This window comes from Cydia splendana, chromosome 23 (genome assembly GCF_910591565.1).
Source record: "Cydia splendana chromosome 23, ilCydSple1.2, whole genome shotgun sequence".
NCBI classification, from domain to species: Eukaryota; Metazoa; Arthropoda; class Insecta; order Lepidoptera; family Tortricidae; genus Cydia; species Cydia splendana.
The window spans coordinates 1999568-2014175 of NC_085982.1; the positions used below are offsets into that span (position 1 = coordinate 1999568).

A 14608-nucleotide genomic window follows, 5' to 3' on the forward strand; every position below is an offset into this window, starting at 1 on the left:
AAATATGTGACACGCTGTTATGGCTCTACAAATAAGATCGTGTCAGATATTTTTGCGGCCTCCGTGGTGTAACATATTATTGCAGGTGAATGTACTGTACAAACAGCAACCCTCTTAACTATACATCAGTGGACCTTATTACAAAAGGCATAATAAAGCTCCACCGATGGACAGTTAACAGTGTGGACGATGGTACTAAGAACATATGGATAAATATTTAAGCAGTTTAACGAAAAATTATATAGGTAATTATTTCACTCTATTACGGACAATTGTCTAAAGTTGCAAATGCATTTAGGCTACGGCATCTACTTCCTCTTTCCCACTATCGTCACAGAATAAATAATAGTACCAGGTACAGAAGACTCACTCTCTAACAAAACGCGTCTGTTACGATCAGGACAGATATGGCCGCTAGGTGGCGACGGCGCCACGCGCGGCTTATGGCTAGCCACCAAAATTGGTGTGGAACGGATGTACTTTTAGCTACCTGTAGCAAAGCGACGAAATCGCGGAGTGAGCCACGCCTGCTATCGTAAAAAGTTCGGCCTTAAAAAAAAAGGTCCCAACACTGACCCCTGCGGAACCCCGCGCGTTTTTATCGCAAAGCTATATGGGTATCGTTATATCAATATTTAAGAAGGGTTAGGGCGTAAGCATAACTTTTCTCATACTATCTTGCAAATTTTATACCGGGCGAGATTGCGTCCGCGGATGGTATAACTCAACGAGAGTTTTGGAGATATATTTTTGAATAGACTACGCAACCGCTATGCAGTTTGACTGATAAGTAACAATAATTAATGTAACTTCTCTTTTAATAATAAATAAATTTTAATATATAATAATAAACGGGTTCCAGTAGGCGTTCTACATGACATTAAAGATCTCCAAAGGGCCTCTACCTGTTGGATCTATATCCCCACGCAAGCCTATCAAAAGACCGGGATTTACAGGCCTGTTATTCCAACAAAGGAGATACAAATAATAAATTTTAAAAAATACGGTATCATAATCTAATAGGTTTTTATATAAATAACTATTATTTGTTTATTGTCCACGAAAGTTAGTAACGCTGCTCTAACTAATATTTTAAAACAGGCTAAAACTACATTGGGAGCGATTTTGGAAAATATAAGTCATAATCAGAAAAGTCCAGTATCTTTTATTTTCGGAAACCATAGCCTTACGACGACTGTATTATCAGTGTCGAGCTGATATATGTTAGCGAATAATTTCAATTTCAATACCATTTATGTCAAAAACACACGTCAAAATATACAATACAAAATAAAATTAAAAATACATAACATAACTTACACTAAATTAAAAAGTAATATATACAAATGTCAGATCATTTCTACGCTTTCACATAATTTGCGGTACATGATGTGTCTATTTAAAAATATGTCTGCGCTCAAGCTGAAAAAGTGCCTTTGTTTACAAGCACTGAAATTGGAACTGAACAAGATCTAGATCTCACTGAGACTGAAAATCCTGAAGAATGCTTTTATACGGCGCAAATTCCTCGGTCAGATATTTATGAAGACTGAAACTTGAGCTCTTGAATTTAGTTGAGCAAAGTTTTCTTTGTGGTTTTTTGCAGTTGGTTTATCTTACAAATATTTATTGAAGATGCTGAGACAGTCGCTTGTATGAGTTGGGTGATGGGATTTTTTTAGGGTTCCGTACCCAAAGGGTAAAAACGGGACCTTATTACTAAGACATCCACTGTCTGTCTGTCACCAGGCTTATCTCATGAACCGTGATGGCTAGACAGTTGAAATTTTGACAAAAAAATACTAAAAGTACGGAACCCTCAGTGGGCGAGCCCGACTCGCACTTGTCCGTTTTTTTTTCAGAAAAACATTAACGAAACGCCATTCCACTTTAGTTGTTAGTCTTAGCCCTTTCAGCTTGATTGCGTTAGTGCCTAGGCAATGTTTTAGCAATTTAGGTCAGACGGCGATTGGCCTGGATCCTGTAAGCAAATTAGGTCTAACAGGGACTGTAAAATGGATCGCTTTACATGGTGGACGTTGGCAATTGATCGAAAATTCGAGGAAGGAGGGATTATTATAACCTGTTTTTGAAATTGTTGATAAGTATTAAAAATTAGTACCTACATACTGGGTGTTCCCTGTAACACAAGCAAATAATTAAACCGTATAATATAGTACTCCTCAAACGATATATTATGACTTATGAGTAACAACTTTGAAAAATTATGGAATATAGTTGGTAAAACCAATTTGTCAGTCAGTAAGAACCAGGAAGACTATACTCATCCTTTTCTTTTGGGTGCTAGTACTAGTGTAAGACAAAGATAGTATGATTCTCTCTGTCTATGATTGAAATGTGACAGTCCATTGACAAACTATATTTAGAATTTCAATTTTTCATACAAATTAAATATTATTTTCCATAGACGCTGTAATCAGTGCCTTTGCCGTTGCCTGCCACGCTTTGAACATAATAAAATTTGCAATACATTGCGTCTTAGAATACACTTTAAAGTGTATTAAAAATCAAAACATAAGCTACCTATAATACATATTTTATCCCTATTATTGTTTGACAATTAGAAGTTAATTTAAGAGGAATCACTCAATATAGGTACATAAATCATCGTATTCGTAGACCAAAATTTCCCTCAAGATTTACACAAATTTAGAACGCTCAGTATATCACGAAGCTATTACAACGCTACCCACGTAACTCAAGGCATGTTTGTTCTGTACTGTCCTTTAATTATACTGTGCCAACAATGGTGTGGTGGGAACAGCCCACTTATTTAGTTGACCGAACGTTAGCGAAGATCTCCTTTTCAGCTTGGGCAAAAATGATTTCGTAAGTTTTTTTTTATATTTATTTAGTTATTTATTACACAAGAAGTAACAACATTTTTGCTAAGGACAATGCTCCAGAAAACTACATTTTGTTTGACTGTGGAGTCCCACTATACTATACTTAATTAAATTTAAATATTATAATAGGCTTACATTGGGAGTTATAATACTTAGGTAGGTATGTCATGAATACTCTGTAGGGTAACACATCTATAGAGTATTCAAGAGATACCTTTTCAGACTGTTTTTAAATCTACTTTTTTTTGGGCTCTTTTAATGTCTTTTACTATGTCCTTATGTTCTCTTCTAAAGGCCGCAATTTTCAACCTATCTCTGTGAAATTTTGTGAGCAGGTTCGATGGTTAAATAGATTTTTTTGTCGATTCAGTTATTGGATCTTTTTCGAAATGGCGGAACCATTCATTTTAAACATATGCTCGCAAGGTTGATATTGGGCTGTGGCCGCACGCGTTAGTTGACGTCTTTGGTGTTCAAAGAGTTAAACAGTACAACAGTATAAACACTCTTGTCTTTCCAAGTTATAAAAAACCAGGCAAGTGCGAGTCGGACTCGCACACGAAGGGTTCCGTACTATTATCTATAAAAACGGTCACCCATCCAAGTACTGACCCCGCCCGACGTTGCTTAACTTCGATCAAAAATCACGTTTGATGTATGGGAGCCACACTTAAATCTTTATTTTATTTTGTTTTTAGTATTTGTTGTTATAGCGGACGGATAGCGGAGTCTTAGTAATAGGGTCCCGTTTTACCCTTTGGGTACGGAACCCTAAAAATGGCGTAAGGAAATATTAAGCTTAAACGTAGACCTCTTACTCTTTGTCTTCACAGTAAAGTTGCCAATCACTGTCCTAATCAAAAGGCTTATGTCATTCTAAAACAGAAACTTCGTTATGCTTTTATGCTTAGACACCTTTGCAAATCACTGTTCAAAATCAAAAAAGGCTTATGTTACACCAAAATTGATGGAGATATGACTTTATGATAACACCCTCTAAAAGGTTTCAGTAAACGCAGCAGTTATCATAAAGCGAATAGGCTGTTCTCTTTACGTCGTATCTTCCGTATATTTTACGACGTTCGCAAAAATATTATTATATCTCCTCAAACACACGGGAAGCTCGTAAATCTTCTAATAACACATAGTTATGGCGAAAATGTCTTTTGTATATTTTAGTTTTAATGTACACTTTTGGGACTGAAACGGTAACATTTGCATTGTTTTAAAGGCTACGGTAAATACACTTGAGGACAGTAAAACGGGTTATTTTGTATGAATATTTGAATACTAACCCATTTTAAATGCAGTGACTCATTTTCATTACTGTCTAGAGAATTTGAGAGATATACATAATTAAAAAGGTATTGCGCTCTATATACAGTGAGAGAGAGCACTACTGCATCTCAAAATCCTCCTTCTTTTTTATATATTTCTCTTACTTTTGTTTTTTTTTTTTTTACTTTAAAAGAAAATTCTACAATTAAAATCAAAGCTTACCTAACAGTGAGGGACGCGTTGGCCCTTATGACCTTATGCATCTGCGCAGGCCCCACTTGGCACTGGTACTCCGCTTCGTCTTCCAGCGTCGAGTTCACTATCCTAAGGTAAACGCACTTACCTATAACAGTGAGTGACGCGTTGGCCCTTATGACCTTATGCATCTGCGCGGGCCCCACTTGGCACTGGTACTCCGCTTCGTCTTCCTGCGTCGAGTTCACTATCCTAAGGTAAGCACACTTACCTATAACAGTGAGGGACACGTTGGCCCTTATAACCTTATGCATCTGCGCGGGCCCCACTTGGCACTGGTACTCCGCTTCGTCCTCCAGCGTCGAGTTCACTATCCTAAGGTAAACGCACTTACATATAACAGTGAGGGACGCGTTGGCCCTTATGACCTTATGCATCTGCGCGGGCCCCACTTGGCACTGGTACTCCGCTTCGTCCCCCAGCGTCGAGTTCACTATCCTAAGGTAAACGCACTTACCTATAACAGTGAGGGACGCGTTGGCCCTTATTTATGCATCTGCGCGGGCCCCACTTGGCACTGATACTCCGCTTCGTCCTCCAGCGTCGTTCACTATCCTAAGGTAAACGCACTTACCTATAACAGTGAGTGACGCGTTGGCCCTTATGACCTTATGCATCTGCGCGGGCCCCACTTGGCACTGGTACTCCGCTTCGTCCTCCAGCGTCGAGTTCACTATCCTAAGGTTGTAAACGCCGTGGCGGCGGTCGCCGATCATCGTGTAGCGAGGGTAGCCGGGTATGACGGACGAGAAGCCTGGGGAAGAAAATAGGTAAGTTAGAAATATTAAAATTTGATCAAAAATATTTGGAACATGCAAGCTTAACCCTATATTTCAAAAAAAAGACCTCGCTTCGCTTGTTCGATAGCAAGTGTGATTTTTTATTGATAGATTATGTGAATTTGTCACTCGGAACAGAGAGAAATTGATCTCATAATCAACCTTCATAAACCTGTCTCTCATAACTTATATAGATCTCTTATAAGAATAGGTAACAAGCAAGTTTACCTACTTGTTAGTTTAATAAAATGTACATTACTATTATTCTGAACAAAAAAGCATTACCTACCTATTCGTCAGTTACATAACCAGTACTTCTCTCCTTTTGTGTTCCAAAAACTTTAAAGTTCAAAACCTACACGATCTAGTTAATCTAGATATCTTTACAGTCCAATCAACTCCACATAGCCGAACGGTAAGACAGCCATCAAACACGATTGACAATCGCAATTGGCGCGACGCGACAACTCACGGATCAGTGGAGCCATTGACAGCTCGAGATGACGGCTGGTTCACTGCTTTATTAGGGCGTATGTTACAAGAGGTAGCGTTTACAAGACAAGTGTAGTTTACACCAAGACAGGCATGATTGACAAACGCAATCGGACAACTCACGGATCAGTGAAGCTATTGACAGGTCAAGATGACGGCTGGTTCGCTGCTTTATTAGGGCGCAAGTTACACGCAAGTTACAAGAGGTAGCGTTTACAAGACACCTACAGTACCTACACAAGTTACACCAAGGCAGGCATAACTGACTGTCGCAATTGGCGCGACAACATACGGATCAATGGAGCCATTGACAGCTAGAGATGACGGCTGGTTGACTGCTTTATTAGCGCGCAAGTTACAAGAGGTAGCGTTTACACCAAGACAGGCATGATTGACAAACGAAATTGCGTCGCGACGACACACGGATCAGTGGAGCCATTGACAGCTCGAGATGACGGCTAGTTCACTGCTTTATTAGCGCTCAAGTTACAAGAGGTAGGTAGCGTTTACAAGACACCTACAGTACCTACACAAGTTACACCAAGGCAGGCATAACTGACAATCGCAATTGCGGCGCAACAAGTAACGGATCAGTGGAGCCATTTAAAGCTAGAGATGACGGCTGGTTGACTGCTTTATTAGCGCGAAAGTTACACGAGGAAGCGTTTACATTAAAATAATAGTAATAGTATACTCCAAGACAGGCATAACTGACAAATGCAATCGCGACGCGACAACCCACGGATCAGTGGAGCCATTGATAGCAAGAGATGACTGAGATGGAACATACATTGAGGTATTTGACCGAACACACACACAACACAGCGCACACATACTTATACATTGAGTTACAGAATTCACGAACACACACACAACACAGCGCACACATACATTGAGTTACAGAATTTCATTCATTCTTCATAAACAGAAGCTGATTACACTATGGCCACTATGCTATGGGTGCGACGCGAAACTATGACAATTCACGGATCAATGACGCGTAGAGATTGCTACCTATAGAGATGACTGTATTATTTACTGCCCAAGTCATAAAAGACAGCGTTTAGAAACGTTTAATACCAGAAACAGCCTCATGCGATCTCCGAAGTGTTACTTCTTAGCTAGCTTACGAAAAGCCGAAATCTTTCGAAGCAATTTACTTATAAACTTAACTACTTAAAATCTTTGATATTTTAGGACTTTGTAATAGCATTCTATAGGTAAATATTTGAATAAAGAGAAAACCTGAATTTCAATGGTTTGCGTGAAATACGATCTAAACATTGATTCACTAGTAAGTCTTTTTTGTTTGTGGATTAAAAATATAACGTGTCAGATAACTACCAACGTCATCACATGTGGCGATACGATATGTCAGCACAGATGTTAGAATTACAGACAGACTATCCAATTTAATTGCACAAACGGGTCTACCGCGATATAATTTCATTGTTTTTACCTTTAATTCATTCATTTCATTGTTTTGACGACCGGTGTGGCCTAGCGAGTAGTGACCCTGCCTGCGAAGCCGATGGTCCTGGGTTCGAATCCCGGTAAGGGCATTTATTTGTGTGATGAGCACAAAGATTTGTTCCTGAGTCATGGATGTTTTCTATGTATATAAGTATTTATATATAGTTATATATTATATATATCGTCGTCTAGTACCCACAACACAAGCCTTATTGAGCTTTCCGTAGGACTAGATTGATCTGTGTAAAATTGTCCTATAATATTTATTTTATTTTTATTTATTTTATTTATTTAATTCCGACGTTTCAGCTGAGTTGCACCAGTCTTTCCGTGACCACAGCTGTGGACAATGAAATTATATCGCGGTAGACCCGTTTGTGCAATTAAATATGTGTACAAAACGCGAGAGTTTAAAGTGTTAGACTATCCAATTAATTACTGTTACCATTAACTTGAATTTATTGCAACCCATTTTAGTGTGGAAAATACTAAAACTAATTTTAAGTTATTATATAGGTATTTTAACGTCAGACCGCCAAAGAAGTCAACTGACGCACGCGGCTACAGCCCGATACCTAATCAACCATTTTTTTTAATCATTTATTTACATACAATATATATGCATACAATCAACCATTATGCATTCCGTTCCGATAAGGGTGACAGTCCATTTCCAACGACAGCTGCACTACTGTTAATTTTACTATGGAAATTGACAATAACACCGACGCGTTCAGTACCAGTAGTGCAGCTTAAGGTTCACGATGATGCGCCGCGCACGATAGGCGTGGCGAGCAAAGAATTAATGCGTTAAAATCCAAAATGGTCTAAGTTTTGTACAAAGTCGTTAACAAAATAATAGAGAACCTAGACAATGTGAGAGATAAAGTGAGTAGCCCAACAGAATCATCATCTTTATCTCCTGTGTGACGAACTAAAAACTCTAAAGCGTGAAAGCGCTTTAGTACATAATAACTAGAAAAAAGCTAAAACACCTCAGACAAAAAGTAACAAACAACCGTCAAAACATTACGGAACATGGACAGAGAACCAAAAAACATGACATCATCTTCGTCATGTTTTAAAAACAAGGAGAATTGTATGCTTACAAACCAGAGAGAATACATTCGAAATCACGCGACGTTGACAACGACAATGCAACATTCACTGCATCGAACCACAGCTCGGCCAATTGCACTAGGCGTAAGTGATGAGAAACTAGCGTTTATGTTTTTTTTTTCACCACACCATCTCGGAAAGGCTTACTATGCACTATAAAAACGGATAGCAAAGTTGCACTTTGCTATCAGTAATTCACGTGTGAGACAAAGTAATCAAATGCAAATTTTGTGTTGTTTTTCATATGTTTGCTGGTAGAATTGACTTTTAAATGATGGTTTTGGATGATAAATATTTAATAACATTCATTGGAATTTGATTTGGTTTAATTTTGTTTGATATTTTACATTTAATATTTGCTTCGGGTTGGTGTGGTGAAAAATTTTTTGTTTCACTCGGGGGTAAATTTTGTTTAACCCTCGTGCTTTGAAACCCTCGCAACGCTCAAGATTCCATTTTTCGAACCACTCGCTACGCTCCTGGTTCAATTTTGGAATCTTTCGCTTGCTCGGGTATCAATATTAGCACGAGCGGTTAAACAACAATTTTATCCCCTTGTAAAACAAATAACTATTTATATAGGAGGCAAACGAGCAGATGAATTGCCGGATGGTAAGCGATTATCGTCGCCCATGGACACCCGTAACACCAGAGTTGGTGTAAGTGCGTCGCCAGAATTTAAGATACGATCTTTTCTTGAAGGTTAGAAGGTCGTATCGGTCCGGATATACCGCAGGCGACAATTCATTCCACAGTTTGGCTGTGCGAGGCAGGAAGATTCTGGAGAAACGCACAGCTGAGGACTGCCAACCATCCAAGTGGTGAACACGGAAATGTTGTTGTGTTGTTTTGATAATCGTAACTACAGACATCTTTACCTACTCGGTAATGAATAAATAAAGAAACGGACTGCCCACCATCTAAGTGTTGAAGACGGAAATGTTGTTGTGTGTTGTTTTGATAATTCCCATGTAATAGTAACTATAGACATCTTTACCTACTCGGTAATGAATAAAGAAACTACTTAATTGTTTGCAATTGTCATGAAATTAAGTAAAAAACTCCACTTTCTAAGCTAAATCACCTAGCGTTTAAGACTTTAAAATATAAACTATAACGTCAGGTAAAAAAAAATGTTAAAAAGTATTTCAACAAAAAAGGGTTATTTAAGTTAATTTATAGATAGTTGAACAAATTCGTTTTATTAAAAAAAGCAATTACCTATCTTTTTGTCAGTTTTAATAATTATGAAACATTTTATAAATAGCTGTAAGTACCCAAAATTATTAAATATTTTAAATTTACTCATGAATTCTTTATTCTATTTAATATGTGAGGTTTCATATCCAATTATTATAATGAGTACACAATTCACGAGTGGTGATTGTCAATGCGAATATAATTTATGATATCATTTTAATTGCCGAAGCACTATCAATACATTAATTAAACTATTAAATATTCTTTGTTTGAATTGCGAAAATCCCATTATTTTAAAAGGTATTGATATTATCTGCGTAATTAATTACCTAACAGTCTTTTATTTGAGCTAATTAAGTACAGAAACAACCAGAAGAGCAGAAACGTTTGTAAACGTGAATTCTATCTAAAAACCTTTATTAGGTACGTTATTTTAAAGACAGATAAAAAGTATCGCGGTTGGTTGTCATCGTTGGCTGGACAGGATCTAAGCCTAGTTTTTATATAGATAGGCGTGAAACATATCTAGCCGAAAATGAAAATGACAATGAAACTTAAAACGAAAAGAACAAGAAAATCAATATGAACTCAAAAATGGGTATGAAAATGAAGGGGTCATACCAAGTGCAAATCCATCTTTCGCCCACTGCCCGGCCAGGTTAGCAACAGCACATTCTAGGACCGCTTCTGAAGCTTCGTGAACTCTGAGGCTTTCAGAGATTATCCTGAACTACTACCACACACGACACAAACATTCCTATATACATATACCTAACCTACATAAACTGTTTAAATCAAAACCCTTCCGTATACGGAAAAAGCTCATCCACAAAATAATCCTAAAGCATATCTGGCCGAAAATGAAGTAAAGATGGACTTAAAGGAACATAAAAATGGAAAGAACAAGAAAATCAAAATGAGCTCAAAAATTAAGTATGTAGGTTTGAAAATGAAGCGCTGATGGTGGCCTAGCGGTAAGAGCGTGCGACTTGCAATCCGGAGGTCGCGGGTTCAAACCCAAGCTCGTACCAATGAGTTATTTGGAACTTATGCACGAAATATCATTTGAGATATTTACCAGTCGTTTTTCCGTGAAGGAAAACATCGTAAGGAAACCCGACTAATCCCAATAAGGCCCAATAAGTTTACCCTCTGGGTTGGAAGGTCAGATGGCAGTGGCTTTCGTAAAAACTAGTACCCACGCCAATTCCTGGGATTAGATGCCAAGTGGATCCCAGGCTCCCACGAACAGTGGCAAAATACCGGGACAACGCGGGGACGATGATGAAGATGATGATGAGGTATGAAAATGAAATAAAATTGAAGGGGTCTTACCAAGTGCAAATCCATCTTTAGCCCACTGCACCTGCCCGGCCAGGTTAGCGACAGCACATTCTAGGACAGCCTCTGAACCCTCGTGAACCCGTAGGCTTCTGGGGACTATCCTGAAGTACTGCTGCTGGAACCCGGCTACACACGCCAACGCTGGAAAGAAGAAAATATGGTTGAGATATATTAAAATGAAAATATACTATGAGTAAAGAATCCTAACCACAATTAGCGATAGCTTAACAGGCCAATTCGAACGTACACTAACATCAGAATGATATTTGAATTATGTTATTTCCTCCTGCGCCATTAGAGTCGGACCAAGAAAAATCTGCAGCGAATTTGATAGCCCACGCAGTGTAAGTGTTATTTATACGTCATAATTTCATAGAAGCTTGACGTTTAAAATAACACGTGCACTGCGTGGGCTATCAAATCCGCTGCAGACTTTTCTTGGTCTGACTCTACCTAGTCTACCTACATGTACGGACGAGTACGAGCAAAATGCACGATAACTGACTGCCTTCAGTTAGATGTCATTCTGATACCAGTACCTATACGTTCGAATTGACCTGCTATTAGTTGCTAACATACCTTAGTAACTATATTTATTTTTAATCCTAATTCATACTTTCTACTTTATTTTTACTTTTTACGTACATTCCAATCATAGGTACTTAAATATTTAGTGACTTGACGAAAGAAAGATAATAAAATTTACCACAAACATACTTAAACCATTACGAATATTTTAAGTACATACCTACCATCTTTGAAAATGCCGACAGTTAAAATTTGCTGTTAAAAGGAAATAATTTGAGGAGAACGAACTAATGGAATCCGTTTGTAGAAGTAAAAAATCTGCATGTAGCTAATTAAAAAGAACCAATAATTAAGATAAGAATCAAACGCCATTGCACTTAAATTAAGTGCATTAGTCATACCATTAAGAAGAGTTTCAAAATAGGATTGATTTTATGGTAAAAGAAGTAGGCTATTTACCTACCTCCCTAGTTATTTTGGATGGTCCCTTCATAACACTTTAAACTCTCGCCTTTAGTTCCCATATTAAATAACACAAACGGGTGTACCGCGATATAATTTCATTGTTTTTACCTTAAATTCCGACGTTTCAGCTGAGTTGCACAAGCTGTGGTTACGGAAAGACTGATGTCTCAGCAAATGTCAACAAGCAGCAAATGTTAAGGTAAAAACAATGAAATTATATCGCGGTAGACCCGTTTGTGAATTTAAATATGTGGTCCCTTCATATTATTGTTTTCCTATAGTTTTCATAATATATAAAATCTGTTGGATCACAATTAAGCAGTGAGGAGCAAGGCACATTTTACAGTACTCAAGTCCCAAGTTTAAATTGGTACGAGCCAGGTTTCGAGCCCGCAACCTTTGGTTTCAAAGCAGCGCTTCTATAACATTTCTGTTCCAAAGAGGCGAAAGAAATTGTGCAGTTCCTGCCTTCAGAGAAATTAAGTTCCTGTTTCCTTCTTGTTGGTAACACTGGCAGCGGGACAGATTATTCCCTTAAGACCGCTAGAACCTTCGTAAGTTCGTAGCCTCAAATAATAGCACGTTTATTACAAATAAATCTTAGGGTGTGGTGTAATGTCAATGGAAATAATTCGGATTACAGAAAACGAGTTTTTGGCATTTTTGCTACAATATTTTATCGCTGACTTTACTTTTCTTTCCGCAGGCAAGTAATACTCATCTGGACAATTCTAAAAACCCCAAACACAATTAGGTTTCGTTGTTTTATCACAGAGTTCCTATGGCCACCTGTCCTCCTGTCTCCATTGTCAGATCAGCACGATGGTACCATAATATTGCATTGTCACCCGACTTACATATGTATGCAAATTTTCAGTATCGGAAACCGGGAAGTTAAATTTGACCCACAAATGTAACTTCCAAGATTTGACCCAAACTAACAAATAAACCAAAAAACTTACATACAAACAGGGCAATTTAAATAAAAGCTTATAAAAACAGTGTTCACGTATTTAGTATGACTAGCATGTCGCCTTGTGAGAGTTCGTCGACCCGCCACCCACTCAAGAGCCCTCATATTAGCTTGTATGGAGACTAACCGAGTTGACTGGAAGAGGCTCTTAGGCTGTCTGGCGCGTTCTTAAGCCCCCCTTAAAACCAGTGTTAGATGACCTAGGATCTAACCACAGGATTAATGGCTGATGGTAAATCTACATTTAAGATGCAGTGGGTTCGGCCAGCAGTGTTTGAAAAATCGTAGGGGTTTTTTAGATCATAATGCAGTTGTTAAAAAATATGAATAACAATTTCGAGGCCCTCTTTAGTACATTTATCAATTAGAAACCTGATTAAATAACTTTAAATAGCTTTCGGACGATAGAAAAAAATCAGTAACATAGGTCTAAAACGCATCATTAAATTTTTGTATCTAACTATTTTAGCTAGTGATCCAAAAGACTCGAGCCCTGTAAGCTCTTTTATTAGGGCTCGCCTCATCTCTTGACGCCTAAAAGCCTATTTTACTAATGAAATAAAAAAGGCTTGTAACCTTTTAGGCGTCAAGAAATGAGGCGAGCCCTAAAAAAAGGCTCACAGGGCTCGAGTCTTTTGGATCACTAGTTTTAGCTCAAGAGCTATGTTAAATGACTTTACAAGGAATTTAACCCAAAAAATTCGTAGGCAGGGTCTCTACCGACTATCTGTTAAGGCAGTATTTTAAAAGTTACCAGATTTTGATAAAATTTATCATCTGTAAGGTTACCATGAGCTTGTCACTGACCTGACACCTAACGTCTGTGAACATACTTTCTATACAATACATCTCGTTCGCACTAATATGCCAGTACGCGAGATGCATAGAAAGTAAGTTACGCACATGCTAGCGAATATGTCAGTGTCATGTCAGTGACAAACTCGTGGTAAGGCTACAGACTGGTTCGGTTGAGCTTCTGTCTCGTGCAACATTGGAACAACGTCGTGTAAGTGTGAAAGTGTACACGAAAGCACTTGTTTTGCGAGTATTCAGGTCTGGTTTGTGTTTTACATTTTTTGCATGGAAAAGTATTCTCCGTTCTTTTTAAATGAATTGTTTTCTTTGTAAACTGTATTGTTTTTACAGAATATAAAGTTCTGTACCCCAAGTGTACATTTCATTCCATAGCGTGACGTGACGTACGCGTTTGCGTTAAGTGTTATTTTTTGTACACTGTTAAAAATTATGTAATTTTACATACAAAAAAATTACATAACCCTGTAAAATTCCCGAAAAATCTGGGAAATTTACGGAAAAATATGACATTTTACGTAATTCTCGTAAATTTTTACGAGAATTACGTAAAATGTCATATTTTTCCGTAAATTTCCCAGAATTTTTCGGGAATTTTACAGGATTATGTAATTTTTTGCATGTAAAATTACATAATTTTTAACAGTGTATAGGATTTTAAGTTCCCGCTTAGCGCGCTGTTTTAAAATCCCATACAAAGAACGTTCGTCAAGTCGTCACGTTATCCAATGAAACCTACCTCATGTCTTCCTTCACATCCATAATAAACTAATTAAAATAGTAATATTTTATTTATAAATAAATTTATTCCATAGTGATAGTATCACAAAAAAACCATTTCTAATAACTATTTTTATATTTTGCCAAGTAACTTTAATAAAAAATAAACTTCCTCATCCTTATGAAGTGTCCAAGCCATATTTCATTCGATCACATCCCTCCCATTCCCGTCCTATTTCCTCGACAAAAACCGGTCGAGAAAAAACCGATAACCGGTAGATAGTAACTAGAAACCCGTAATT

The 14608-nt window shown here is 37.7% G+C and overlaps 2 protein-coding genes across 2 annotated transcripts in view; both read right to left on the reverse strand.

The window, feature by feature from the left end:
* LOC134801940 (nephrin-like) overlaps window positions 1-4593 on the reverse strand; it is a 246027-nt gene extending 241434 nt beyond the window's left edge. The window contains exon 1 of the mRNA XM_063774569.1: window positions 4489-4593. Within this exon, the coding sequence (XP_063630639.1) occupies window positions 4489-4531 (43 nt within the window). The 5' untranslated portion in view covers window positions 4532-4593. The remainder of the gene's footprint in view (window positions 1-4488) is intronic.
* LOC134801709 (kin of IRRE-like protein 2) overlaps window positions 4588-14608 on the reverse strand; it is a 65777-nt gene continuing 55756 nt past the window's right edge. The window contains exons 3-6 of the mRNA XM_063774307.1: window positions 10799-10948; window positions 4975-5154; window positions 4670-4857; window positions 4588-4611 (exon numbers count right to left, since the gene is read on the reverse strand). Of these exons, the coding sequence (XP_063630377.1) occupies window positions 4588-4611; window positions 4670-4857; window positions 4975-5154; window positions 10799-10948 (542 nt within the window). The remainder of the gene's footprint in view (window positions 4612-4669; window positions 4858-4974; window positions 5155-10798; window positions 10949-14608) is intronic.